Source organism: Leptonotus elevatus, chromosome 20 (genome assembly GCF_054856555.1).
Source record: "Leptonotus elevatus isolate MCC_2025b chromosome 20, RoL_Lele_1.0, whole genome shotgun sequence".
NCBI classification, from domain to species: domain Eukaryota; kingdom Metazoa; phylum Chordata; class Actinopteri; order Syngnathiformes; family Syngnathidae; genus Leptonotus; species Leptonotus elevatus.
The window spans coordinates 341,962-369,872 of record NC_141258.1 but is presented as its reverse complement, the minus strand read 5'-3'; the positions used below and the strand labels follow the sequence as shown (position 1 = coordinate 369,872).

Here is a 27,911-nt window from a genome sequence, read left to right as displayed (position 1 = left end):
TGCGACGTGGCAATAAAAGTTGCCAGCGATAGTGTAGTGGTTCACTCACATTGTGCTTCCCTTTCACGCAGTAAATCTTCTTTTAACACTCTCGAGAAGTGCCACTTTGCCTTCCAAGAGGGTCCATCATCGGTCTCAGCTGGATCAGGAGCGGCGAAGATAAAAGCTCCTCGTCGCCACGACGACCGCTCATCAAGTCGGACGCGTGGCGTCCACTCGGCTGCGTTGCCATGACGACGGCGACGATGGAGCGAGAGGAGAGCGGCAATGCGTGTCTTGAGGACGGCTTGTGTTCATTCCCAGTGTTCGCGACGACCAATGAACGAGGCCGAGCTGGAGAAAAGAGCGAGGAAAACATTGTGGACACATCACGGAGTCATAGGTGGAAAGCTTTTAGTGTCTGCATGCGCTCAGGTAAAATATGACCCGGTCACATTATATTCATACTGAAAGAAAAGTGAAAGACTGAAACCCATAATTACATTTTCAGCCTTTTCATGTTTTGTCCATTCAAACAAACAGCTTGGTACCTTTTCTTCTCTGTCAGCCTGCTCACAAAAACCTTTATACTTTGCCATGCCTTGGTACAAAAAAACCCATAAAAATAAAGAGCATACAATGATGTAACCATACCTACTGCGCTGTCTTAAATAACGTCAGATACCATTTTTATCTCATAATTAATGACGTAGTGAACTTACAAAAACGGGTCGTTTGATTGCTGCTTCTTGTTGCTTATGTCTTATCCAATCAGATTTCAGGGGCCGGGATGTTGCCAGGTAAGGTGAAATCTGCCTCTGAAGATGTCAAGATGAATAAATATAAATACAAAAATACAAAAGAGTTATGCATTTAAAATACACTTAATACAAACATGCCGTTAACATTAACTACAGTAAGTCAAAAACAAACAAACAAACAACAACAATGTAGTGTGACAAAATGTGGTGGGACGTCTCGGGATTTAACCAATCAAATGTTCAGCTTCAAAGCTTTCTTCTGATTGGTTGGCCGCCAAGCTCACGAACGGCACCTGCAGCTATGAGCTAGCGTTTGTATCGATTAGCCAACTTGTTCATTTCGCGTGCTAAGGTAAATGAAGTGTGAAGAAAAGATATTCATGTCGGAAATTCAACAAATAAAACTCCACTACAGCTTTATTGAACCAAGCGGAGAAAGAATGCTGTGGTTCGTCTTCAATTAGCTTTCAGTTTGGGTAAGTGTGATGTTAAGGCGTTTGTTTGAAATGGATGAATATGTCTTCTTATCTTTTCTTCCAACAAGGATATAATGTGCTGTTCTACTCCTGTACAGTCTATCAGGGGTTTCCAAACGTTGTAACTGTTCTTAGCTGTGACTCGTATATAACAATTTGAAATGGACATAAACATTTTCCCGCAATTTGACACAGTTTGCGTGTGTCTGGTATGCTAATTTGTCAAAAATCATCAACTGTTAATATATTTTTACAGCAGTTTTCTTTCCGTGGCTGATTTCGGCTAAAAGTACAAACCGCCCAAAGTTAAAAAAATAAATATAAAAATGTCATTTCTTGTGAAGTATAAAAATTAAGTGGAGCCTAATTAATACAGTAGTAATCAAACAGTACCGGCAGAAGTCATTGATATGATGAATTTACGGTAAAGAATGTGAAAAGTGTGTCTCTGGATAGATATCAAAGCGATTTAGTCTTTTTCATCGCAGTGGAGCGACTCGCTCAAACAGGTTTTCAGAAATACTGCAGTCTGATGACTACAAATGCACTTCTTGCTTGTTTAATTTCACACTTGATGTGTCAGCAGGACAACTCTTTGTCTTTGTATTCAGATATTAGAAGGCCCGTTTTACATCACATTTCCGCTTTAAGGTAGGACACTACTGAAAGTTCACTTATGAAATGGTATAATATTTAGTCATTATACAGCGCTTTGAGAGTGCTTAAGGTGATTATGTTAAAGAGCACACAAATTGCTGAATGTGCGTGCGTGCGTGTGCGTTGGCATCGGGCTGTCAGAGAACCCCAAGGACAAGCCCCAGCAGGATAGATGGCGCCAATATTTTGGACGTAATCGCCTCGACACGGTGGAAAGGTCGCCGTTTGTAACCGACTCGCTGAGTGTCTCTGTGACATTCAACAAGGCCAAATCCTGCCTTTTAGCACGTGAATCATTGCGGGGTGTAACCACAGTCCGGCTCGCCTTCCATTTGTCATTTCACAGCTAAGACGGGGGATGCACTCGTGGAGGGCGACGGCAACAACAAAAAAAGAAGAAGAAGTCTTGAACGACTTTGAGGAGTCCCGTAAACGTCGCTGATGTCCTCCAGGACAAATGGTCACGAGCTCGGCGGTGGGCCGCTCTCCATTTGGAAGGCACAGGCACGGACATTTTTCTGTTTAATGACGTGCATGTCGAGCGCGACGCGACTCAAATGGCGTTTTAACGGCGTGCTGTCAGTTTGCAGGAGCCAGCATGGAACAATTGGCCACCTGGGAAAATTAGGAGGCGGCGAGGACGCGGCGAGGAGGCGGCGAGGGGGAAGAGGAAGCTGAGCTGAGGTGAAGACGGACTAATTGGGCCGAGAAGAAGCTGCATTAAAAGGTAAATGCGTACATGGCGGCACAGTGCTACCTTGACGACTTGAATTTGCGAGGAGCCAAAAGGAACACGTCAAGCAGAACGGATGACGTTTTTTTGCCTTTGTCACGCCTCAAACTATAATACAAGACAGAGGAAAGGCTTTTGATGGCAAAATAATCTATTTACAGATAAATAACTTAAGAAATTTGCCACCATGAGCGACGCTGACTCATGGCATGGCTCAAGTTGAACATCAGTGGCTTTTTTTTTTCTTTTTTTTTACATGCTGTTAGCCATTCACTCCATTTAACTGCATCATCTCTTCTCCGATTACTGATTATTTAATGCATAAAATTGTGTTGCCACACCATTTGTGTGTGAATATTTGTTATTTGAAGGAAAAACGCTCCTGAAGTCGATGCTAACTTCCTGTTAGCATTTGAATGGGCTCTTCCCTTCACTTTTAGCATTAGCGCAAGGGTAATGATGCTTTAAAAGACGAAGCATGTTTTGTATTTAAATATACAGTGGATGTAATTCTTATCATCGTGTTTAGGGATGTCATTAAACAGCTTAACGGATGCTTAGGGACAACAGAATAACCAGCATAAGATACGCTACACACTTGCTAATGCTACGCAAGCAAGATGGTGCATTCATGGTACTTTCACAGTGTCGGAAACGTCGTTTTTCTTCCATGAAAACAATCGGCCGATTATTTTGGCAGATGTTTGAAGGGCAATAATCGGCCGACTCTAATCGGAGGCCAATTAATCGGTCGGGCCCTACTTTTCCCGCAAGCGTAAAACACGCTCTAACTTCCTGCCGAGACGCATGCTGGCCTACTCGCAAACCGTTGCGGATGTTGACCTTGTGACAAAACCAATATATGCAGTTGAAGCTTTACAAGTGAACAAAATTCGATCTTGTGCAAACTTTTTGAATATTCAACCTTTGAATGTTTCGCTACTTTTTGGCACAACTTGCTTTTCTGTAGCAAGAAGCTGAGCAGAAACATTGGCAACGGGGGGGGATTTGAGCCATGTCGCCACGGCAACAGAGGACGGAGGTCGAGCGAGATTGTTTGCGTTTCCACATGACGAGATTCAAATTTCCGCTGTCAAGCTCCCGCAACAATGTTGTTACCAAGTTTTGTCATTTTGAAGTCAACGCTTGATTTCTTTTTTCTTGAATGGAGGACAAATCAGTGTTGCCTTTCACCGACAATGCTTCCACTCGCTGGTGTGTTTTTTGTTGTTGTATTCATAGAAAATAGTTACTACAGGGGTTGGAAAAGTCATTAAATACAACTCGGACTCTCATTATTGAATATTTTTAGAATCAATTAGTCACCATTAATCAAATAATCGGATCAAATCTCATTTAGAATTGATGTTGATTGCATTTCCCCCCAATTGCTGATTCTTCACCGATCATTGTTGTTTTTGGTATTTGTGAAAACCAAATCCAAAAAGAATTGAGCAATATAACGTGAGAGGGAGTGACGTACTCAACGTTTTTGCCACCTTTGCACTCGTACCCTTTTCAAGCTGCTCGTGAACTCGTTCCGTTCTGATTGCAGCCATGTTGTTTGTTAGTGTGAGCGACGCACATCAGCGGGGATGCGACAAAGAAACTGGATTAATGGCCCAGTCCTTGGTGGTCGGGTGATAATGAGTCTTTGGTCCAATCTTTAATGGTGTCAGAGGTGTCCAGTCAATAAGTAAAAAAAAAAAGGGAGAGTTATTTCTCCTTTCTTTTTGTTCATCTGATTGTTAAACTGTTTCAAATCAATGTCTCTACTTTGTGCCACCTCTCTTAATAAAAGTCATTTGGCGCGGCGCGGCAGGTCCGACTGCCTGCGAGGCTGAAAGTGAGGAAAATGTGATAAAAGTGTCTTCCAATCTCTGCGGCCTTCGTCCCCGCCGGGGCGAGCGTTCGCGCTGCAATTTCCTCAGGAGATGGGAAAGTTGCGAGCGGCGGAGGCGAGGCGCTGAGGCTCGCTCTTTAAAAGGAAGAAATGACTCGGCTCGGTGTTTCCGACTGCATTTGGCTCACGCCGGACGGCCGCACTGCAGTGCTGCTCTCATCTGACCCGCAACGTACATTAAACACGGGGGTTCGACAACTTTTTTAGCTCCTGGGAAGGAACACGTTATCATTCCGAAAACGCCGTAGGCATTCGAAAGTTGCCCATATTCAAGAAATAATGCTGCAGTTACAAAAAGATATCAAGTCCGTGATACGGAAGTGATGATGGTGTTTGGTGTATGTACATCCAAACGCCAAATACACGTGCTAATTATCTACCTTCTGCCATCTAGTGGTAACGCGCAGGACTTTTTTCCAAGTATGAAATCGTTTGTAACACAATTCAACTAATGTCAGATTTGAACGTTAGGCGGGTTGTTCCGGAACGTCCCCCCCAGCCATGAAGGGCGTTTTACTCGTGTCACGTGATATCTATTATTTCCTTTCTCGTCTGCAGCTGACGAGCGAAGCGAAGCTGCAGCGACCCTGAGGGAGGAACTTTCTCTTTGGAAGCACAAAAAGTCCAGCCTTGCTATTTACTGCCTTCCGGCTGTTGTATGCATTTTTAATGCCGCGCTCATTTCAACGCTAATATGCTAATGCGGGATCACGGCGGCGGCGGCACCTTCAGCCAGAGCCGGCGTCGTAGCGCTGCGCTTGCACGGGATCACGTCTCGCAGGACCGACGGCGTCGCAAGATCACAGTTCAGGCCGGAGATCTGAAAATGGGAACAATTAGCATCGCTTTGCTCATTTAGTTCCCTAATTCGCCCCAGTGGAAAACATGAAGGCTGCTGGGAGGAAGGAGGTGCTCGTAAATTGGGGCGGACCGCCTTGGACCGCATGCACGCTACCTTTACAACTTAGTTCAGATGTTATGTCAACATAAGAACACAATAGAGGGATGTTTTTTGTTCTTCCTGCAAACCCAATAGGACATTAAAGATGATTTAACTCATTGACTGACAGCCATTTTGACTGAAGCAACCCCCTTCGCTCCCGGCCATTTTACTGGATGTTAACTGATTTTGCAAGGCCCACAGAATATTCCGGACTATTGCTATAAAAACTACCAAAAGAAAGATGAGTATATTTCTATCTGTTTCAGTTTTGCAGCAATTAGCATTAGAATAAAGCTAAGTTTCATCATTATTCACAATTCTATTTAGAATTGTGAGAGAATGACCTTTTTTGCAACATGGCCCTGGTTGATCTCTTATACTCTGCTGCCACCTACTGGCCGTTTTTGTAATAACTACCATTGCTTCAACCGCTGCATCAAAGCCTTCTTTCTTTATGCAAACAAAGAACTTTTTTTTTTTAACTTATTAATAAAAGTCTTTGGGAGAATGGCAATATTTAAAATAAAACGTATTTATGCGTTTTGGGGAGCAAATGAGTTAAACAAGAAAAGAGTCAAAGAAACACATCAATATTTGAACTAAGCCATTTCAGGGAAACTCTTCCCAATGATGTCAAGAAATATTAGAGGACTGGCTCAGTAAGCTGAATTCAAGTTCCCGCGCGTCATCAAGTCCAAACTTGACTTCGTTCAGCCGAGAAAAGCTTTCCAGTTGGTGAGGAGAATATTTTTCCCTCGACTTCATTAGTGTTCAAGCCACTTGACGTTTTTCCCGTTTTCTCTTTAAAAGAGCGAAAGATGTGCTTCTGCGCCGGGAAAAGAAGGACGAAGGTCAGATGAATGACGTTTTGTCAATAATTCCGTGCGCTGCAATTATGACACGCATGACGCTGGACGGGATGCCGCTTTCTTAGTTTGGCGTGCCGGATCCCGCTCGGGTTGCTGAGCAATTTCACGGCAGGATTCCTTCAAGCTGGCAGCGTTTCCTAAATGTTTCCTAAACGGTCTCGAAGGTCGCAAGGACATTTTGAACATGTCCACCGCACCACTCAAGACGGCATCCGTTACATTTGAGTGAGCGCTGAGTTTGAGCTGCGTCCGGGTTCGAGTGAACTGGATGGTCGTTAGCGGCCCAATGCTAACGCCGTATGGAAAATGGGATTGTCTCGATCTAAAAAGTGCAAAAGCCTCAGACGTGTTTTTGTGCGCGCGCACCGCCATACCTTGGTACCGCGCTGTTTCCCAGAAGGCCTTTGGGCTTTGAAGCCAGCGCGTGACGTCACGCCGTCTCATCCCGACATAATCCGCATGTGCTCGGGGATCCGGCAGGAGTCTTCAGGCCTCTTTTTAGCGGCGGCGGCTCGGGCTTTGCCGCGATTACAGACGGCTTGGCTCGCAGGCCGCGCGCTCCTGCGGTCTTAAAGGCGGATCAAAAAGGGATTCCGGGACTTTTCCAAGGCTGCGATGGGAACGGCGGACTAAGCTGGCTGGGGGGAAAGCCTTCCTGCTTCAAGGTGGAGTGAGGAGGGAATATGTTGGGAGGACTTGTTACAACTTACTTGGGGGGGGGGGGGGGTCACGCTCGCTAGCATCACTTATGTGCGCAATTCCAACAGGTGTCCCGGAATGTCCCATTTGGTCCCAATGTGGACCACGTTGCATAATGTAGTTACTGTACAACAGAGGTGGGCATGGAGGGCCGGACCAAGTCCTGCAGGTTTTGCATGTTTCCCTTCTCCAACACAGCTGATATATGATCAGCTCATCCGCATAAGCCCGATAAGCATCCTGTTGATTGGAATCAGCTTGTGATGGAAGAGGGAAACCTCCAAAACCTGCGCGACTCGAGGACCCAGATTGCCCACCCCTGCTCTACAATGTTCCCATTATGTCTCCTTTCATCCCATAATGTCTCAATATGTCCCCTATGTTGTCCCTTAGTGTCAGATCATGTCCCTTTTTAAGTTGTCTCTGTGATAAGTGCCATTTAAATAACATTTGCTTACTTACTTATTTTCACATTCAGATCTGTATGGAAGAAAAATGCATTTCTATTATTTCTGTGAAGGATAAAAAAGTAAATGCTGAGGAGGAAAACTTAGTGGAACGAAAAGGTTTGAAAACATGTTGGGTATCGGGGGAAATTAAGCAAATCCCAGAAGGCGAAACAACAAACAAAACAAAACTTGTTTTGTGTAATATTGCTGTCATTTGGAAATTGGATTTTGGTGTGGGAAAAAAATATCACGGCGATGTCGAGGAGTGCGGCCAAAACAAAAATGGCGGCCACACAACATTTGACTGTTTTTCACGCTCGGTTTGACCACAGCTTGTGTCATTGCGAGCAGCGCGCGTACACACGCACGCACGCACACACACACACACTCACACACACACGCACACACAACACTGACCTTGCCCGCAGCAATAGTTGACCTCACGCACATGCATAGACACAGAGTGAGATACCATATCACATATTTATTTCCTGTTTGCATTTTGGATCCATACATGAATGCTGCTTGGGGTGAAAATATGAGGAAAGCCGCAGTTTTGCAGTAGAGGACCTCGGGGGGGGTTAATCAAGGTGTTCCAAATAAACTGACAAGCACTCGTATTGCAAATCATTCACCGTAATACATGCAATGTGATGTGATGTCAAGGGGTGTGCCCAAAACATAAATGGTGGCAAATGCCATCGATCGGTTAGAGACCCACACCTCCTCAAAAACGTATTTTATTTTAAATAAGAAATATAATATCCGTCCATCCATTTTCTTAACCACCTAGTCGTCACAAGGGTTGCTGAAGCCTATCCCAGCTGGCTTCGGGCAGTAGGCGGGGTACGCCCTCAACTGCTTGCCAGCTAATCCAGGAGAAAGTCGAAGCAAAACAATCGGCTAAAACGATGGTTGTTAACATGAAAAGTTGAATAGATTTTTTCTCATGTGTGAAACTCACTAGTAGCTCCAAAAATTAAGCAAGCAACAGCTCAAGACTGGAAAACCCAGAAATTGGGACAAAACATGAACAATACAAGACAAAGAACGACGTTCAAACGTTTCCCCCCCAAAAATGGCCGATTTTTGCCAATTTTTCACCTTCTTGTAAATGCTGAAGAAAAAGTTCACTGTATGTTTTAGTTAATCGGGCGATTAATCGTTTCTCAGAAATTCGTTCTTCTAAATATCATAATCGTAAAAAACACAAAAAAAAGAAAGAGACTGTCGGTGGCGACTCTTGAATGAACGTCCGACCGTAGTAATCCACTTGAGCCCATCTCTCGCCTCTGATGTCCGATTTGATGGCTCGACAGCGCCACCCTTCTGCCTGGGTTTGAATGGAAGAGGCGCTGAAGTAAAAGAGTGCGGCAGCTTCCTTCCCATGTTGACTTCAGTAAAAACAAAGCCCCCCAAAAAGCGACCGTGTGTTGGCTGAATGAGCACGTTAGCGGTGCAGCAGGTTAATTGCCAGCCGACTTCCATCTGCTGCTGAGTGTGTGCAATGTGTGTGCGTGTGCGTGTGCGCGGCAGAAGCTAAACGTTGTTTTGCAGACGCAGGCACGCCGTCGTCACACGATGGCCGTCGTGCGTTTGCGATAAAAGGCGACGGCGTATTAAAGTCACATTTAGGTCAGTGACCCCGTGAGGAGACTAAGAGCGGCGGCGTATGCGTTTCATTTTGGAGTCATCATCATCATCACAACGCCAACGGCTGTGCTGGACTCATTAAAAATGCATTTATGCGCACGCATGCTGCTGCTGCTGCTGCTTTGTTTTTGTGTGCACGGACGCTCGTGTTTTTGTTAGGAAACATCACCCAAAAAAGTGCTTCAGTGACACTTTGGCATCGTGGCTTGTTTTGTTTAATGAAGAGGAAATGGGAGTTTCCATTATTCGCCTTATGACTTCTTCAGCATTTTGCGCTTTGTAACGTGTCTTTGTTTGTACACGTTGATTTAAAAAGATGCATAAACATTTGAAGAAAGGGCGACTAAAAAGACCAGTTTGCGATTGTGGGTGCAACTGAGTTTTAAAAGTATTATTTAGGAAGCATTTCTTTCACTTTGGTCATATGTGGGCCCTTGTCACATGACTATGATGTCAGTTGCTATGACCCTCGTGATATTTGTAGTTGCTATGAGGTTGTTTGGCAGTGTTGGGAATTATAGTTACTCATTACTTGCTTCAAAAAGTAACTGAGCTTGTCATTGAATTACTTCTTAATAAAAGTAACTCGTTACCAGGCAAAGTAAATATTTTCACTACTTTAAAAAAAATATATATATTTTATATCAAATCATTTGGATTTTTTATTATTATTATAATTATGTCCAGGCTATGTTGGGTGTTTTCATTTATTTTTGTGTGTATTTATGTCACACAAATGCCTCGCTCCATAATGACATATAAGAATAATAATAATTCATTAAATTTGGAGTGGTGAGGCATGTTCTAAAATTACTCCAGCAATCAAAATCAAATAAATACTGTATTTCTGGTTGATTTGTGGCTGGTATGTCATCTACAGGTCATTTGTAGACAGTCCTCGCCAGTCCCTCCAGGATCTCATGGGCATTTTTCATGATTGTTGTGGGCTAAATTAATCATATAAAAGAAATGGCCAATGCAATGGAAAATAGTGCTTAATTATATCATGGCTAAAATCAGTGTCATACCTACGGGTCCATTTCTTCCGCATTTCACATCAAGTAATGAGAATAAATATGGGGAGAATAATTAGATTAGTCAGTTTCTGAATTTTTAAAATATTTTTTAACTCTTATTTCGTAGTTGCTGTTCCTTCTGCCATTGCCAGATGCGTCCTGTAATTGTCACTCTTCGGTCCTGTATTTCGTTTCTGTATTTGTGACGCTCCTTTTTGTCACATAGGCCTTGATTGTGTCCTATAGAATCGTGCATTGCCCTAGCGAGGGTTGCTGAACGGCGCTGTTGTCAATCCGTCGTTTCGTTCCGAGCTTCGGCCCGCTGGCTTTCTCAGAACGTTGATGTTTTTGAGCCTCGCTCGCCCACGCAAGCTGTCGCCTGCGTTTGAGGCGGCTTTCCATGCAGCCAGCCGTTTCCCAGGCGTGTGTTTTCTTGGACCTTCACAGCAATGGCGTTTATCCTCACTATGGTGGCAATGTTGTCGCTGAGAAATTCTTGTAAGTTGACGTACGAGGACATTAAGAACACGTTGTCATGCAAACGTGGAGCGAGCGAAGGCGACAAAAGATCCGACTTGATGAATGTTTGTCATGTTGCTTTTATATTTAGTTGTGGAGTCAGTCACCTTGGGAAGATCAACTCTGTTATTTTCGTGCCGGTGATAAATTTGGCAGCGGATGCACGCTGTCGGCCTTTTCCGTTGACTTTGCCGTTTGTGTTGACGGCCTGCGGGAAGCTAAAGCGCGCCCACTTTGTGTGATGTTGTCATTGAGACAAAGTGGTGGCGACAAACCGACAGTAGCAAACGCACACAACACCGAAGAGGATGTCATTGTAAGGGCTGGGGTAAAAAAAATAATAATAAAAATTGCCCTGAAGCTTTGCCGGCAACACGTTGCGGCATCCACACAGACTTTTCCAGACGACATAAAAGTCCATTTTTGTTCTCCAAACTTCTTAGTGACTATTATCACCCTCAGTTAGTGGAACGTTGACGCTGCAATCAGACAAAAGTCGATGCGTCCGATGAGTTGTCAAAAGATTTGTTCGTGACGACCCTGATGGGGTCGAAGCCACGTGGCCAGTGAGTCGCTCGTTGCGTTTCTGAGTTGATTATTTGTCAATGGATGACATTATTTTGCCAACAAAAGCCCTTTCACGATCAGTTTTTCCTTGTTTTATACTTCAAGGTGGCACAACAGCAAACACATCAAAGCGTCGTCAGTCACGTGTCGGCATCTCATCTACGAATCGTGGTTCGCTTTTCTGCTTCTATCGTCACACAAGAAAATATAAGTCATGAAAGAATGCTCTAAAATGGCTGACCGTGAAGGAGTGGATAATGAAATAAAAGCAAATGTTTTAAATCAATAAATAAGAGGCCAAAGCTCGGTCTAATAGAATAGTAGTGCTTCAGCGCCATCTAGTGGCATTTAGGAAAAGTTATAACCATTTGGAATGTGTGGCGAGCGTGACTTTAGCATCAATTTAGTTTTTTACGGCAACCCTGTAAATAGTTATGGATTTCTGTATTCTTCTTTGACAGCAAGCTCCTCGTGTGATGTAATGGCGGAAAGGTGAGGTGGGGCTGGTGTGTAAAAATCAAACTGTCATCTCCGGACTGTGTTGCAAAACTTGATGTATTCCATGTTTGTCTTTTTTTGTCTCCTTTGAATACGATAAGGATTTAAACAGGCGGAAGAAGATTGATCGGTCAGGTAATTCCCAAAGTCATCCAGCGTGCCTCCTGCCTCTCCTGTCGACCGCTGATGATGAAATATTGACAGCGCCTCACGGCACGATTGCCCCGAGTAGATGGAAAAGGAGGAGGAGGACACGCACTCGCGGTTGAGCTTCATCACACAGACAAGACAGTTGAGCTTGGCGCAGAATACCAAAGTTGAAGGAGGTATATTTTCTCTGAATCCCCATTGGCCGGTTGCTATGCTGCGTCTCCATGGCAACCGGCTTCATCTACTACACCTGATCTGCTGGTGCTCTCAGGTGAATCACTGCGCGTGTGAACTGAAAAAAACAGCAGAGGAAGATGAGGAGGAGGAAGAGGCAAGGAGTGAACCAATTACAGCCTCCTCCTCGTTACCCTCTTCAAATGTCAGGAGGGAGCTTTTTTGGTGGTGGTGGTGGTGGTGGTGGTGGTGGTGGGGGGGGGGGGGCGATGAAGAGGAGGACAAAAAGTGTTGAGACGTGTTAACGTTTTCAAATGTCTTCTTTTTGTCATCACAGCACCAAAAAAAACTCAAAAGCAAACCAAATGACTTTTACACTTAAGTGTCCCTCCGCTTGATCACAGTTCATTGCTCACGTTATGTTCAGGATATTTAACGCATCTTTTATTTTATTTTATTTTTTTACCAGAGGTGGAAGTAGGTCTTGAGTCTTTGAATTTAAGTAAAAAAAATAAAAATAAAGAGCTGTGACTTTTGGCTTGCTTAACACAAAGCAAAGTCTGGACAGTGACGTGCGCCTGCAACATTTTGTCACCCAGCTTGACCTCACCTCACTTTGCAAAGACTTCCAAAATGGACCTTTTGTGAGCGTAGAGCTGTGCGACATGGACAAAAAATGATATAGCCCAATAATCATACATAGCCTAATAAATGTATCCTTGAAATGAATGGCAATTTTCTGTCATTTTTTCCCATATACTGAACTGAACTACACGTTTAAATGAATAATAAATCAAACTCGAGAGGTGGCAAATCCAGGTCCAGACAGTCCAAATCCTGCCACAGTTTGGCTTTAGCCTCAGGTGCTAGTTAGCTCGCTCCCTAGCTAGCTCTCATGGTGCTCTTTACTTGCTAGGGAGCGAGCGAGCTCGCTAGCTAGCACTAGAGGCTAAAGCCAAACTGTGGCAGGGTTTTTACTTTCTGGACCTGGATTTGTTACCTCTGATCAAACTCGGTGCGGTGAGCTTGAAGTGTACTTTGTTTAAGCAAAGTGATCATTTTGGGGCTCCACTTGTTTGCTTGATTGAAATTTGAATACGAAGTCTTACTTCTGACTTGCATTATAGGAGGCGTGTCGAGAGAAGCCGCGGCCGGTTACACAAAACGAAAGGCAGATCCCAATTCCAGTTGCATGCGCTCCGTGTCATAGCAGCACGCTGACAGACCGCAATGGAAGCAAAGAGGAGGAGCGCGGGCACGTTTTCATTTCATTTTAATATTGCACAGCAGAGAGAATGAGTACGTTGCCGTTTGTATGCGTTGCTGCCCCGAGTGCGGTCAAGGAGCAGTTGCTTGAAGGTTTACGATGTGCGAAAGGTTGTCGCTGAGTCGGCCTTGGCGGAGGTCTGCATTGTGGTGTCATAAGTGAGGCAGCAGGGGGCGCTGATGCCCAAGTCCACTTGATGATGATGATGATGATGATGATGATGATGATCCGGTGAGGAAGACTCAAAGGTGCGTTGCAACTTGTTCAGTCCACTGGTAAAAGTTGCGGGGGGGTGCAAAACCATTTGAGCATTTATTTATATCCTTCAGGTCCGGGCACTAGTATGCTCTTTGTCCTCACTAGTAAGACAATTCAGCACACTGGTAGAACAATTGTAACTTCCTAGTAATGTCTTTGTTTAGTCTTGTTCACTATTGTAAGGCATGACGGCGCACCAGAAGGACAACTTTGGCATACTAAAAAGGAGAACTACCATTTGCGCTAGTTGACACTATACTTCAAAACTAGTGCAAAGTTTTGCCTCACTAGTACCGTATAGTTGTCCTAGTGAGGATGAGCAGACTAGTACTGACTGGATCTCAAAATGGATATTTTAAGGATAGATACTGATAAATAATTGAAACGCTTTGTGGAAAACCAATTGAACATTTGTTCAATATCCTTAAGCAGAACACTACTAGTGCGTGACATGCCTACTCGCGGTGCTACTAAAGTAAAGACAGTTGTTCTACTAGTGCGCCAAATTTTCATTTCAGCATTTATTCAGTGTCCTTAATAAGGAGAATACACGTGTGTTGCCCTAGTAGGGTTGCTAATGCAGCACAGTCGTTTACTAGTAAGTTTGAACTGCATACTAGTAGGCCAAAAGTGGCACTAGTAGCTGAAAGAACAGTGGCAGTGTGCAGAAATGTCATATCGTTGCAGATAAGACAGGTGTTCCACTCGTGCACCAACATTTTTTACTATCAAGTACTAAGCGTGTACTAGTTCATGTCGATGGATGTCAATAAATGCTTCAATGTGTTGAGCAGCACTTAAAGGGACAGCGCGCCTTTTATTCCGTCTTGCATATTTTCAGAACCAACACTCACAAGCTGTGAAAACAAAGCGCTGGAAACAGTAAAACGTCACAGTGCTCAATAAATAAGTTAACTTATTAAATACATTTCTTTCCAGCAGAGTTCAAGTCGAGAGGATACGCGAGCCGTCGGCGCCGCCGCCATCTTCCTGTTGCATGCTGGGAAGCCGTCGGCTCAGCCCGCCGGTCTCACACGGAAAGAGTCGGAGGCGACGAGACGGGCGCGGGCTGTTCGGGGGACTCGGGCAGGGTCCATTTAGGGCGGCGCGGGATGTGCTGAGCCAGGCGGGGGGCGGAGCTTCTGTTTGCTGGGTGGAGGGCGGCTAGTGGGTTCTGCTCTTCCGGGTCGGGGGGCCAAAGTACCTGTGGCTGAAACAAATGCAAACAACTTTAAAAAAAATAATAATAATAATAAAACTGGATTATAGAAGGCTGCATTGATGATGTCACAGTCTGGCTTGTCTGATTGGCTAGTTATTAATGAACATTATTTTCTAAAACTACACAAAAATATTCCTGCCATGTATACACGCCATTTACAACCAAGTTCAAATTACAACTTGTTTATTTGAAAATGACTTTTTGCAGGTTATCCTTTGTTTAAAAAGGAATTTTAACAGTTTTGCAATGGAAGAACGTTTACACGGAGTACAACTTTTTCCTTCCTTCAAAACGGACAACTTGTTCACAGTATTAGAAGAAGCTTAAGCCTGGATCACGCGGCAAGATTTTAAAATTGTCGGCCGATATCGCGATGCGCCACACACGGCAGGATAACTCGTCAAGAATATCGTTGGCGTATCGGCGCGTCATTGTGATTGTCGGGAGGGGAAATTCTGCTGCCGTGTGAACCCGGCTTTTATTCTTTTTATGCAAGACATTTTCTTAAAATTACTTGAGTTATTATTCTCTGACCTTTGTTTTTGTATGTTATTATGACTTTAAAATGAATGATAACAGTGTTTCCCCCAATCTACCTTCAGTACACGCCATCCACATGAACAAGTTGAGCCTCCAATGGAAAGAGCGAAGAAGTTCAACAGTTGGAGCCCAGCAGAACATTCTCTGGCCTACACTGACACCTGGCTGACACATTAGGTACTGCACTCACCTACCTTCACTGCTGCTCGATGCTTCTAAATAATGCATGACGCGGTGGGGGGTCAGAGAGGACATGCAAAGTTACGAGAGGGTGACGGGCGACGTAGTGTCCTCATGCGCTCTTTATGTGACCAACCCTAACCTTGTGACAAATGTCGACTCTTGAGAATCATTCCAGCATTTCCTAATTACAAATCAGTGAACCCTCCGTTTTTGTATGCCCTTGTTTTCATGTGATTCTGTTTACTTTTATTGGCTAAATAATGTTGCGGTTTATCGGCAATACGCTGAGTTTTGGTCCAAATAAAACGCGTGTCTCAGCCATTCAATTCCCCAAAATCGACGCGTGTTCATCCAAAGAAGTTTGAATTGAGTAAAACGGATTAAAAAGATGGAAAGACACGTGATGCGCAACACTCGGGCAACAATCCTGTCCAAGGTCAGAGCTACAAAATAACATGCCGTATAATAACGTTTTACCACACATTGTTTGTCTCCATGGTAACTTGGAAAAAGAAAAAGTGGAGTCAAACTCTTATTATGTTGGTGTATTTTCATTTTGAAAAGGTCTGTTTTTTGGCAGGATGTTGCATCAACTTATCTTGAGTGTTGCCGAGCAAACCGGGCGCCTTTTTAATAGCCTTGGGTCGCCCGATTAACGTATACATCATTTAGAGTCTCCAATCAAGGTCAAAGTGAAGTTAAATGCTCATTTGCCCACTATATGAGTCCGCTATTATTGTAATAATTCTCTAGAAAATGTTTTTGTTACTCTTTTTGAATATCTGGAACAGACTCATTGGATTTACATAATTACTGAAGAGAAATACTGCTTTGGATTTCAAACAGTTTGCTCTTGAATTCAAACATTTGATTAATCATGAAAAGCAAAGTGTCACAGCATAAGGAAATTGTGCCTAGTCCACTATATCAAGATCGATGTGTCGTGATGTGGGAGCAGTGAATGATTCCGAAAGCAGACAATCCATTTTGACTCCCAAATCAGCACAACAGGAATTTTTATGTAGTGCGTACGGTCTAGACGGAGGCGTGCGATGTTGTGCGGAGGCGTTTGCAAACCGTACCAGGGCGTGTCGCTGAAGTACAGCACGAGTGTTTCCACTCCTGATGGAGGCCAAGGTGAAGGTGAGGAAGCAGAACACAAGAGAAAGGACAGAGCAAGGCGTTAGCGCCCCCTGGAGGTTAGAGAATGTGGCAGAAGATGAGATGGAGAAATGTGGACTGAGATGGCAGCAACAAACGTGCCCGAGACCCCTTTTTGGTCTTCATCTTGGCTAATGTAGACTCATTAATAAATGAAATTAACCTTCATGAGCTCATTCATATTTCACACGTTTAATATTCTAGCAGCTTCGTGCCGACAGAGACGCCGTTTTAGCTCCACTTTAAATGTTTTAAGCTGCTGCAAAAACTCCACTGCAGATGTTTTCATCCATTTCAATCATTTTTGGGACCTTGGGACTTGTTGAGCAACTTGTGTCTTTTTAACGGTACGTATGAAGTTCATCAACATTTATTTACTTTCTAATGTCTTGTATCCAAATACAATGATACCTTGTTGAACTTGATTCGTTTCTGTAGCCGATTCATGAAAGCTGCCTGGATCAAATTCATTTTCCTCATTGAAATGAAACTAAGGTATCGTCCCTGAAGTCAGCTTTTTGCCCACACATTAAGAATGTTGTCCAATTGAGTCACAGTGAGGCTAATTAACATAATAACCACCCACACGGATTCATTGTGTCCAAGTAAAGTTAAGAAGCAGGCAGTGAAGGTGGGAGGTGGGGGTGGGGGGCATTCCTGGAGGGGGTGTGGCACTCACTTTTTCGAGCGAGGTGGGAGGGGATGCTGGGTTTGGGCCTTCCCGCGTAAGGTCTGGAGCGTTGGTACTGCCAGGGTGGAGAGAGGAAGCCGGAGGGAGGGAAAGCCTGAGGGAGGGTGGGCAAAACAATTCAACATAGGCGGGTGAGTTGGGGGGGGGGGGGGGGGGGGGTCGTGATCAACGGACATTTGAGTGATGATCATGGAGTGGAAAGTTTCGCTTTGCAAATCAGCGTAATGGTGAGCTGGATTTATTTATTTATTTCCTTCCATGCTAGGCCATCAAAATGTTGCTTTATGTGAAAACAGTTTGTGGCGCAAAAAAAAGGTTGGACGTCATTATGTTACACTATGTGTGTGTGTGTGCGTGCGTGCGTGCGTGCGTGCGCCTACCTTGTGCTCCCTCCAGGGCGTCTGCGAGGCAACGCTCTCGCCCACTGGCTCCACCGCGCTCGTCTGTGTGTGTCGCTCCAGCTTTTCAGTCTTGTCTGATGGACAGCGACACCTGCTGGTTGCCGGGGTAACAGCCTGCACACAAAAATCCAGATTCTACTTCGTGCAGCTTCTTATGCCGATACATAACTACATGTTTAAACCCCCAAAATATTGGTTTAAAGCCTCCAGTGGCAGGAATGCATCTTACCTAGTTGTAGTGGGGCTTTTGAGAATTTTGTTCTCTTAATGATCTGTTTTGCATGGCTAAATATTGGTTAAATAAAAATTGAAATGTTCCCTGTCCAAAAACTGGCTATCACATTGGACTTTCAGGGGGGGGTGGGGGGGGTCAAATTGTAATAACTCCCTCCTCACTGGGTGCGGTTTTGCACATATTTTCCTCAATTATCTTCAAACATGTTTGAATTCATTTCAACAAAGTCCTTTATTTATTTATTTATTTTTGAATCTCGACCCCCCTCCCACACCCCTAAAAAAAAAAAAAGCCTGCCTCCTGACGTCTGAGGTCAAAAGCCAAACTGACCAGCTGGAGGGTGAGTTGTGAGATGATCTGGTCTTTGCTCCTCAGATCCTCTTTGAGCTGCTGCACCTCCTGCAGGAGAGCCTCCACCTGCACAAGACCAGTTTCAGTCCCAAAGTTTCTGACCGGGCGCTGCCGCAACACAACAAACAAACTGTCCGACGCCGTCTTTGCTCAAGTCGCTGATGTGCTTCACGCGCGTTGAAAAGCGTGCCGACCTGTGATTGGTTGCCCTCTTCGGGACTGAGCGTGTCGGTGGTCAGAGTGTCGTCGTCCGTGTCGTCGTCCTAAACAAGTCGGATGCAAGAGATTAAACCAGTCATTCACCAAACACGAGAAGACCGCAAAATCATAAAACGTTGGTGCCATCAAGGAACAAAAACAAAACAAAATTCTGCAGATGGAGTGTACGCTTGTGTTCTCACTTGCAGCAAAAACCTTCGGAGGAGTTCCAGCTGTGACCGGAGGGCGCCAAAGTCTTCAGCCAGGTCCTCCATGTCCGCACCGGGAGTCCTGAGGGGGTGGCGTCGGTTAGGAGTCATTCAGAGACACTGCTTGCAAGTCATGTTAGTAAATCATTCTGTGAATTGCATGTTGTGTATTTCAAACAAGCTAGCTTAATGCTAACAAATAATGGAAAACACCATAGACAGGCTAACAAATTGCATCAACTACTACATGAGGAGCAGCACAAAGTCCATTGAATTGAAGCAACATAAAAATAAATAAATGTTTTTTAACATTAGCCCCTCCACGTTTCTGTGACCATTCCAACACCAAACTCCATCGTATCGCTCTCTTTTAAAAAAAAAATGTTTTTGTTTTTTTTAATAATAGTAATTATTGTTATTGTGTCACCTTTGAGGAGAGAGATCCAGAGCGAGGTCAGTATTCACGCCGGTGTCGTCCCCCTCGTGGTAGCATCCCGCCTCCCTAACGGACGTCGCCACACAGGAGTCTCTCGTTACCGCGGAAACCAGAGTGGAGCCTCGCTCAATCGGGAGGTGGGGGGGAAAGTAACCAACCTGTCATCACTGTGGACGTCCTGTGTCCCCCAGCAGAGCTGCCTCCTCCTCCACTCAGCCATGTGGGACGTCCCGTCTCCATCTGCTGGGTGAGCAACACTCGCTAATATTCATAATTTGAAGAAACAACACCCGCTTAGGAGTCAAACGCTTTAGCGTGAATTCATTCATGTTGATGTTAGCGCACCCGTGTGGAGTGAAATGTCGTCAGGGAAATCTCCGTCAAGCATGAGGTCGTCGTCATCCAAGTCACAAGAGTCCACATTCGTCACGCCGTCCTGATGAGGTAAATAAAACACACACACACACACACACACATATCCGAAGTTTTTTCGTTTCGTTTCAATCATGTCCAATGTGATTAAACATCAGATTTTTCAATTAAAAACATTGAAGAAATCATGATAAAATAAGTTTCGTATTTCAGTTGTAATTATAAATTAGCATCACTAACAAACTGAAATGATGGATTTTAAGATAATAGATTAAATAAATAGGTAAGCATCATTCTTGCATTTGAATTCTATTTATAATATAACTACCATATTTAATAAAAATACATAATACGTTATAAATGTGTATTTCAATTGTATTTTATTACGTATCATTTTCATTATATTAGCTATTTAGAACATATCTTTAAAGCATTAATTGCTTAAAATAGTGTTTCATTTCTTTGTTTATAATAACCAAGTTAACAATTATTTAAAAATAAACATTAAATATACACGTAAAATTATTTTAATAATAATAATAATTCATTGTAGCGCTTATTTGGACACTCTAAGACGCTTTACACAGCAGAGAGTATAAATAACAACAAAACAATAATAAAAGACAACACGATTAAGGAAAGGCCAGTTTGAGCAGGTGGATTTTGCGGAGGGTTTGGATTTGACACATTCTTTACTTAATTTACAATAACTTTGTCAGAGAAGTACATGTAAAATGGTTTAGTTTTTGTTTTTAAAGCTAAACGAATGACAAAAGCAACATTTAGCATTAGCATCTTACGCTGCCGTTGACGTCCGAGTCGAAGCTGCCGACGCGCCGAGTGAGCTCGCAGTCCACCGAGGCGGGTGAGACGGCGCTGCCCAGTGGCTCCAGTCCCTCCTCGTCCCACATGTAGATGCCCCCGGAACCGCAGCTGTCTGAAGGGGACAGGTCCAGGGACGAGCCACCCTGGTGGTACCAACAAAACAAACAAACAAAAAACCTCACTGTTAAAAAAACTAAACAGAAAATGGACGTGATTGATGAGAAGTCTGATTTGATGTGCACCTGCTCGTGATAGTCGGACTTGCTGTGGTGGGAAAATCTGGTCAGGTGGTTCGGTCCGTCATCGTCTGACAATCAAGGTTAAGAGACACACAGATAAGACAGACGAGTCCGGACAGATAATATGCAATGGAAAAGACAGACAGACACACAGATATACTATGCAAGTGTATTGAGTTAAGATAAAGAATCCAAACTGACCGGCGAGCGTCCCTTGGGTCCAGTCTAAAGTGTTATCCAGGAAGTGGAGTTCCGTCATCACGGTTACGCCGTTCCCCGCCACCTGCCGCTCGCAGTAGCCGGCGCTTGATCGGTCCAGTCCCGAGTCGTCTTCGTCGTTCTTGGTGAGGAGGAGGACGCCCCCGCCTCCGTTTCCTAGGAGCCAAGAAGGCGCTTGAGTTGCGGCGGCGGGCGTCTCGCTCGGGTACCGTTAGACTTGCGACGCGTCGGGTCCTCACCCAGGTCATCAAAGTCGTCCATGTACTCCTGACTGGCGCGGTTGTGGTCCACGGATGAGCCCGACGACAGGGACATGTCCTCCAGAGTCTCCCGTGGGACGGAAGGTTCTCGCTTGCATGCTGAGGCCTCGGCAGTGCGCTCTGGAAAACGCCACAACTTTTACACAGTGCGCCGTCTTCATTGCTATTGTCGTAACTAGCATTATCTACTCTTAAATATTGTGTACTGGTATTGAAATATTTGATCTCACCTGGACTGCTTCCTGCGGAGGACGGCGTCCTTGCTGGGGTTTTAGTTCTCGCTTGGCCCACTTCCACCGGAACGGTCCGGGCCTGCTTGGCGAGTGACGGTCGCGAGAGCTTATAGCTAACGTTGTTAGCTTTGAGTGCCGGAAGGAGTGACTTCTTCACCTCGCCCGGACCCTCGAGGGACCCGGCTTGGACACAGGAAGTACTGGACTGTTTGTGACCGGGCTTGGTGCTGAGCGACGGGGCAGAGGCCGAAGCAGCGGGGGTTTTGGGGGACGTGTGGCGCTGGACTGCCAGGCTACGCTGGCGGAACCAGTCGCCTTTGGCGAGGCGCGAGGGCGGCGCTGATCCGAGGTTGCCGGTGGAGCATGAGCGGGCGGCTGGCGGCAAAGAACCGCATCCGGACCCGGGACTCAAACTCAAAGGGGAACCCGAGTGAGTGGACCACTGAGGCGGTCGCAGTTTGGATCCAGAAAGACCGTTGTGGTTCTGCTTGGACCCGGTCAGCCTCGATTTGGAAACGGGAAGTCTGTTTTTAGAGACAGTAAGTCCAGTTTTAGGGACAGGAAGTCCAGTTTTATAAACAGGAAGTGGTTTGTCCAATGTGTCTGGGTCCACAGCAGAGCTCTGCAGATGAGCGTCCCGGTGGGCAGCATCGTTGTGATCGTCTTGTCCACCTCCTTCCATCATTTCGCCGTCTTTCCTCCATTTTGTGGAAAGGTCAGCGGGCGTGCGAATGGTCTCGATCCGTCTCGCCGAGGGCAACGGTCCGTTCGTGGTGCCGTTGCCCACCGCGGGCCCGGGGTGGTGGTAGAAGCCGTTGGGGAGGCGGGCGGTGGGGGAGGCGTTCGAAGCGGCGGTGGGGGTCGGGCTCGAGCTTTTGGACCACGAGCCAAATTTGGGCAACCTGGACACCGGAGTGGGCATGGCGGGGCCGGACATCAGACGACGGCAACGTGATTCAGGAAGACGAGGAGCTGAGGGCAAAACAAAAGAGGAGGATAAGATGTCGGTGCCTGTTAATTATTCACCACTTGACACCAAGGCAAGTGCGTTGCTTGCTAGCATGCCAGCTTTTTCTGGCATGCTAGCAAGCGTCACTTCCAATCTGCGATAGAGACCGGGCTAACAAAACGTTTTACACTCTAGTCTAACCCCTCCCACTCGCTTTAAACACACGTATTATGTATGACAATGGTACCTTGACTTACAAGTATAATTGTTTTTATTTTGAGCCATGTGCCAAAGATTCTATTCTCAATTTGAATGAGGACAAATTCGCACCCCCCTTCAGCAACAGAGTGAAACTCCCCGCCATCAATAGACAATCTTGAGCGGCGTCTTCTGATTGGCTGTCGCCTGTTGTGTACACACAGACGCATGATAAAAGGGCCGCTGGTGTTAACCGTGTAACAGGCACACCCTCCCTGGAACACGCACGAACCAGCATGTGGCCCGAGGCAGGGGCGTGGCCAAACAAGGCACCGGTTTTGTTCCCCGAGGTTCCATTTGCTGATCTTTCGGATTCCAAAGCACGTCTTCCTTTAACTTTTGCTCAAAATGAACCACAAAGACAAGATATCACAAAAGTCCATCTTCACCTTGAATGTTATCATTCGTTTACAGGAGTGTCATAAATATTTAGTGACTCATTTTAGTATTGACTCACTTAAATATGGTTTACTCTTATTCTTGTTTAGATATTCTCTAAACGTAAATATCATTATAAATATTTGGTCTCATTTAAATGTTTTGCTTCGGTTTAAATATGTGCTCTGAATATTCTCATTCTCAAAAAGATGTACTTTAATATTTATGGTTTCATTATTTAATAATAGTTAAGAAATATTTACGCCATCTTTATTCAAACAGTATTTACTTTTTCATATCTACTTGTATTAGTATTTTTTTACCTTTTGCTTAAACTATTGTTTACTGTTAAGTATTATTGTTGGCCCTTGTCTAATGAGTTGCTCTTATTTGAATATTAAACATTTAAAAATCACTTATTCTTGTTTGTATATTTACCCTCATTTAAATATATGCTGCTATTTAAGTATTTACTCTTGTTTAACGTTCATCTAAATGTTATCGACTATTGTTTAAATGTCGAGCGTCACCGAAAAATCATCCTGAAGTTTGAACGCAATCCAAACCTGAAGTTTACCTGCGCAGTTTTCCGCACAGCCGACGACAAACGAAAATCCACTCGAATGGACGTCGAGAAAACAAACAAACAAACAAACAAACATTGAGCAGCAAGCGAGCAGTGAGCTGCTGCGTAAGCAAACATCTGATAGAAAGTGAGGAAGAGGAGGAGGAGGAAGACCAAGAAGATAAGCCAGGCTTTTATCAAAGCATCATGAGCTTCATGAGCTCCTCGGGGAGGAAAAGGAGTCATCTGATAGGAGGAGGTGCGCTTACATAACGCCGCCGCAATCCACACGTCCGCAAACGGCATGGCCGCACAAAAAGGTCCCGTTCGGGAGGGCCGGCGCGCTGCAACCTCGTGTTAGCATGTTCAGGTGACATTGGGCTTAGCGTGACTTAAAGTCGACTCTGGAATGACCCGATATCCTTTGAAGTCAAGCGGGCGGCGCCTTGAGATACGACCGACCTGACTTACATGTCAGAAGTTAAAAACATGTACAAATATCAATCAATGCAAAAGGAAATATAAAAGTTATGAAATTGACGAGACACAGAGGCAGTGGGACGGCGTCGACGACCACAAAGTGTTGCGCACGTCCACGACATATTTATGTTTATTATGGTTCCGGTCTTGTGTTTTGTTATTGTTGGCTTTTTGGATCTAGGTTGTCTCTGCGTATTTATTTTATATTATTATTATGGAGTGGTGCGTTATTAGTTACTTTTGTTATCCTCAGCGATATATTTTTTATTTATCTACCACTGAAAATATGGATTTAATATGTCTTGCGACTTCTTCCAACTCCCTTTTGAACATGGAAAATCCTTCGTGCATTTTGCTGGTGTCGTAGCGATTTTATTTTGTTGTTGTACGTGTATTGCGGTTATTGTTTTTGTTCTTTTTCATGTTCAAATAAACTCCAGCTCAGCGAACAACCTGAGAAACAACGCTAAACACGTGATGGCGAACACAACTAGCATCTCTTTGGTGACGTCGTCGTGCTTACATTAAATTAAATGTTTTGTTTTTTACTTGGGTCAACGTAACACAAATACATCAGCTCTTGTAAAAATATTCGACATATCAATCAGTTATAACAAGCACACATTTTTATTTGCGTCTTCATCTCTCTCTCTCTCTCCTCTTCCTCGGTGAGGTCACATGCTTCCTGCTCAGCGTACATCAACAATGTCTTCATGCTCCATTTGTCCAGCCAGCCCGAAAAATGGACATCGAGCGGCCGCACGGTCGAATGCGTCCGTCAAGTCGTGCTTGCGTTTTGAATGGAAGCACCAAGAAAGGGGGAGGAGCTTCCCGGTCCGCATTGACAGGAGAAAGATCATACCGTGACGATCAAAACCGAAAGTAGGCGGGCTCATGTTTTTCCACGGTTGCTATGACAACCATTGTAACCCGCACCTTCGAACCTTCACGCGACGTAATGTACCTCCACATCACCATTACGTGAGCTCAAAGGTAAGCTGATAAGTTGAAGGTATCGCACGTCGTGTGATTGGGCGAGCAAAGCGAGGGGGCGGGGCCAGTGCAATGACATAAGCAGGGCGTGGGAGCGAGTGAGCTTTTTTGGTCGGCCAAAATATCAACGATGTCATCGATGAATGAAATCAAGTCGACAACAAAATTGACTCGATTTTCGTGATTTGCCACACGGCTCGTCTCTTATTCCCCGCAAATAACAATTATAAAAAGGTTTATAATTCTCTCTTGATATCACAAGATGGCAGCAAAGCAACACTTTGGTATAACCGAACCATTAAAAAATGGCTTTGTAGGGATTGGGGAGGAGGAAATGAGTGAAGAACTCGAAATGACCACTCGGCAACCGTCGGCGTCATGGCAACCGTCGGCGTCATGGCAACCGTCGGCGTCATGGCAACCGTCGGCGTCATGGCAACCTGGCACAAGCAACAGGACAACTTGTCTGTTGTCCTGGGAAGGCTTGAACCGAAGGGGGCGGTGGCCTTGAACCCCGCGAGCAGCATCGCTGATGCAAAACAAAGAGCCTCTGTCTCCTCGCAGCGCCGCAGGTCCAAACACCTCGCTTCTGATGGACACGGGACCAGCAAAGGTTCGACAACAGGGGAGCGCATCCAATTCCTGTTGACGTCGGATGGAACCGCTTCTGATCCACAACTTCACTTGCTCGCCTTCCATTGAATTAGACTTCCGATATTTAAATTATTTTCCAGACAACGCTTTGCCATTCATGTCCGTTAACATCAAAATAAATAATGCATCAACTGCAGCGAACACAAGAGAATATTTGTCCTCCCTTTTTCCATTCATGCTTTGTATGACTAATGTAATGCTTAGTCACAGTCACATTTGTAAAAGCCTAAAACCAAATAAGAATTTCTAAATAAATTATATAACAGTCGGACTGATTCTAAATATGAAAATGTGACATTTAACATGAATTAAATGTGCTGTTAGCCAATTTAAGGCCACATCTCTCAAAATAAACAAATAAAAATAAAAAAGTCAACACATCTCAGCATTTACACGCGTTATGTTCTCAATAAGACGTTTATCATCAACATTTTTGCAACGCTACGACAACGCTTTTATTATTTCAGGACCATTTCTGTACTCTTGACTTTTTCAATTTGAAGTGATGTCTCGGCATTTATGCACATGCCGGTCGAACCAGGTTCTGATCCAAAGTAAGCATGACTTAAACGTGTGCTTTTAATTGGATGATGTCTTTAAGGAATCATTTCATGTAAACAATCCTGGGTTTATGTTTGACATGCAGAACTCTGTTGACTTTTTAGCCAATGTAAGGCCACATCTCGCATCGAATGAAACCGGTTCTGATCCAGACATGCTTGCTTTTTGTTTTTGCCATTTAACATCAACCGTGTCAACATTGCCACGAGAAATCTTTCCTTGTGTTGTCAAACGCGAGAGCTAATTGAGAACTCCTTCGACTTTTCTGCCATCACGTCTGATGATCCAAAACATCAGCAACGTGCGTTTCACTGTGGGTTCTGTTTTCAATGACCCACTTGCCATAAAAGACGAGAACATGGTTCGATGCTTAAGCGCTCCCCATTCAGAAGCCCATTGACTTTTTGGGCCAATTTAAGGTTCCTTCGCCGCTTGGCGAGAGTCGCGACCTCTGAAACGTGACATGAACATGTATGATCCCCTTCGTGCATGCGCGTCCATCGGCATGCATGTCCGTCATCATACATGTACAGCAGCCCTATTCGATTCGATTCGATTTTTAAACGCGAGCGTGCGTGAGAGACAGACGGCGGTGGGTGCTCACCTGCGGTGGTGAAAATGCGGAAATGGCGGCGCGGAGGACGACGGGATCGTCTTGTTGCTTCCAGGCCGGGTGCGACGCGACGAAGGCGGCGGCCGAGCGGACGCGTGACGTCAGCCGTCGGCAGGGCTCCGTGACGACTCGAGGACGAAGCGGCTGCAGGTGAATTTGCGGCGGAGGCTGACCGGTTTTCATTTCAAGGAGGCCTGACGTCACTTCGCCGCCGAGATGCCTGCTGCTGAATCATCCGCACACGTTCGCGCGCACGCTCGCACTTGTGCGCATGCCCGCTGAACATCTGATGGTGACGTCACCCCGTCTGACAGAACGCTTGTTTTGCTGCGCCGGAAGTGGCTGCATTTCGCATGAAAAGTCCAAACGCGAACAGGAAATGGAACGATTTTTTCTGTTGTTGTTATAAATAATAATAACAATGCATTTAATTGAGGGAGCTTTTCAATATAACTCGAAGACGCTTTACAGTTTAGAATACGTGATCAAACATAAAGGCTCGTTTGCTACTACTGCACTAATATTATTCCTATGTTTTAGTGCATTATATTTACTTTTCGCTACAGCTTCCGAATGGGAGATACCTTATATACGCTTTGTTTTTTACGACAACCGAATGTGACGTCAGAGTGGGTTTGATATGTAAACAAACTGCTTCGGGTGAGCAATGATCTTCTATTGGTGTGTTGTGCTGTGTTGTCCACTAGGGAGCAGCATCAGTCACTGCTCCCAATTTTCTTTTCTTTTTTTCTGCCGGTGGTAAAGCGGTGCACTTTATTTTATGTTTCGAAATAGATGTATAGATTGTATACATCTATTTTGAAATATAAAACTGAGGCTACACACATTTATCATGTGGCTTTAGTCCAAACTCGGTCCTCCAGGGCCGGAGTCCTGCGGGTTTTGGATGTTCTCTTCTCCAACACACGTGAAGCTCATCAGCAAGCTCTGCATAAGCCTGATAACGATCCTCTTCATTGGAAGCAGGTGCGTTGGAGCAGGGAAACGTCTTAAACCTGCAGGACTCGAGGACAAGCTGGCAACATTCACTGTCCCGCACAAACTTCAACAACAATTCAAGTCACCGACGATTTCGTGAATGGATTGCCAACAA

The 27,911-nt window shown here is 44.8% G+C and overlaps 1 protein-coding gene and 1 long non-coding RNA gene across 12 annotated transcripts; one reads left to right on the top strand and one right to left on the bottom strand.

The window, feature by feature from the left end:
• Positions 1-22,216, top strand: LOC147156228 (uncharacterized). Of its 5 annotated transcripts, none has more exons than XR_015091740.1 (11): positions 1-414; positions 2,220-2,377; positions 2,464-2,600; positions 11,686-11,716; positions 11,824-12,048; positions 15,396-15,510; positions 18,380-18,689; positions 18,763-18,888; positions 19,197-19,215; positions 19,286-19,445; positions 19,539-22,216. It is a non-coding gene; the product is annotated as an uncharacterized LOC147156228 (long non-coding RNA). The 5 variants fall into 5 exon arrangements; XR_015091736.1 differs by lacking the exon at positions 1-414 and adding an exon at positions 1,025-1,216; XR_015091737.1 differs by lacking the exon at positions 1-414 and adding an exon at positions 1,025-1,216 and having other exon boundaries at positions 18,763-18,897.
• Positions 13,338-27,070, bottom strand: ccser2b (coiled-coil serine-rich protein 2b). Of its 7 annotated transcripts, XM_086064684.1 has the most exons (16): positions 23,509-23,659; positions 21,344-22,318; positions 21,093-21,233; positions 20,836-21,009; positions 20,638-20,702; positions 20,371-20,538; positions 19,544-19,634; positions 19,357-19,441; positions 19,190-19,264; positions 18,757-18,844; positions 18,550-18,618; positions 18,335-18,421; positions 17,749-17,883; positions 17,357-17,462; positions 16,599-16,638; positions 13,338-14,781 (listed from the first exon to the last, which is right to left on the bottom strand). In XM_086064684.1, the coding sequence occupies exons 1-16, from the start codon at positions 23,591-23,593 to the stop codon at positions 14,736-14,738; spliced, it is 2,430 nt and encodes an 809-aa protein (XP_085920810.1). In that variant the 5' UTR covers positions 23,594-23,659; the 3' UTR covers positions 13,338-14,735. The 7 variants fall into 7 exon arrangements, 6 of the variants coding, with proteins under 6 accessions (XP_085920810.1, XP_085920813.1, XP_085920812.1 ...); XR_015091735.1 differs by lacking the exons at positions 16,599-16,638; positions 17,357-17,462 and having other exon boundaries at positions 13,339-14,428; positions 14,499-14,781; positions 23,509-23,660; XM_086064687.1 differs by lacking the exons at positions 16,599-16,638; positions 23,509-23,659 and adding an exon at positions 26,789-27,070 and having other exon boundaries at positions 13,339-14,781.
• Between the last annotated feature and the right edge of the window lie 841 nt (positions 27,071-27,911).

Coding starts and splice junctions, on each gene's coding strand:
- ccser2b (XM_086064682.1), bottom strand. CDS start 23,593: ATGTTTGTTTGTTTGTTTGTTTGTTTTCTCGACGTCCATTCGAGTGGA. Junction 20,539..20,637: donor AGTCCGACTATCACGAGCAG/GTGCACATCAAA, acceptor TGGTACCACCAG/GGTGGCTCGTCCCTGGACCT. Junction 14,782..17,356: donor CTCCCACCTCGCTCGAAAAA/GTGAGTGCCACA, acceptor CATTTGTTTCAG/CCACAGGTACTTTGGCCCCC.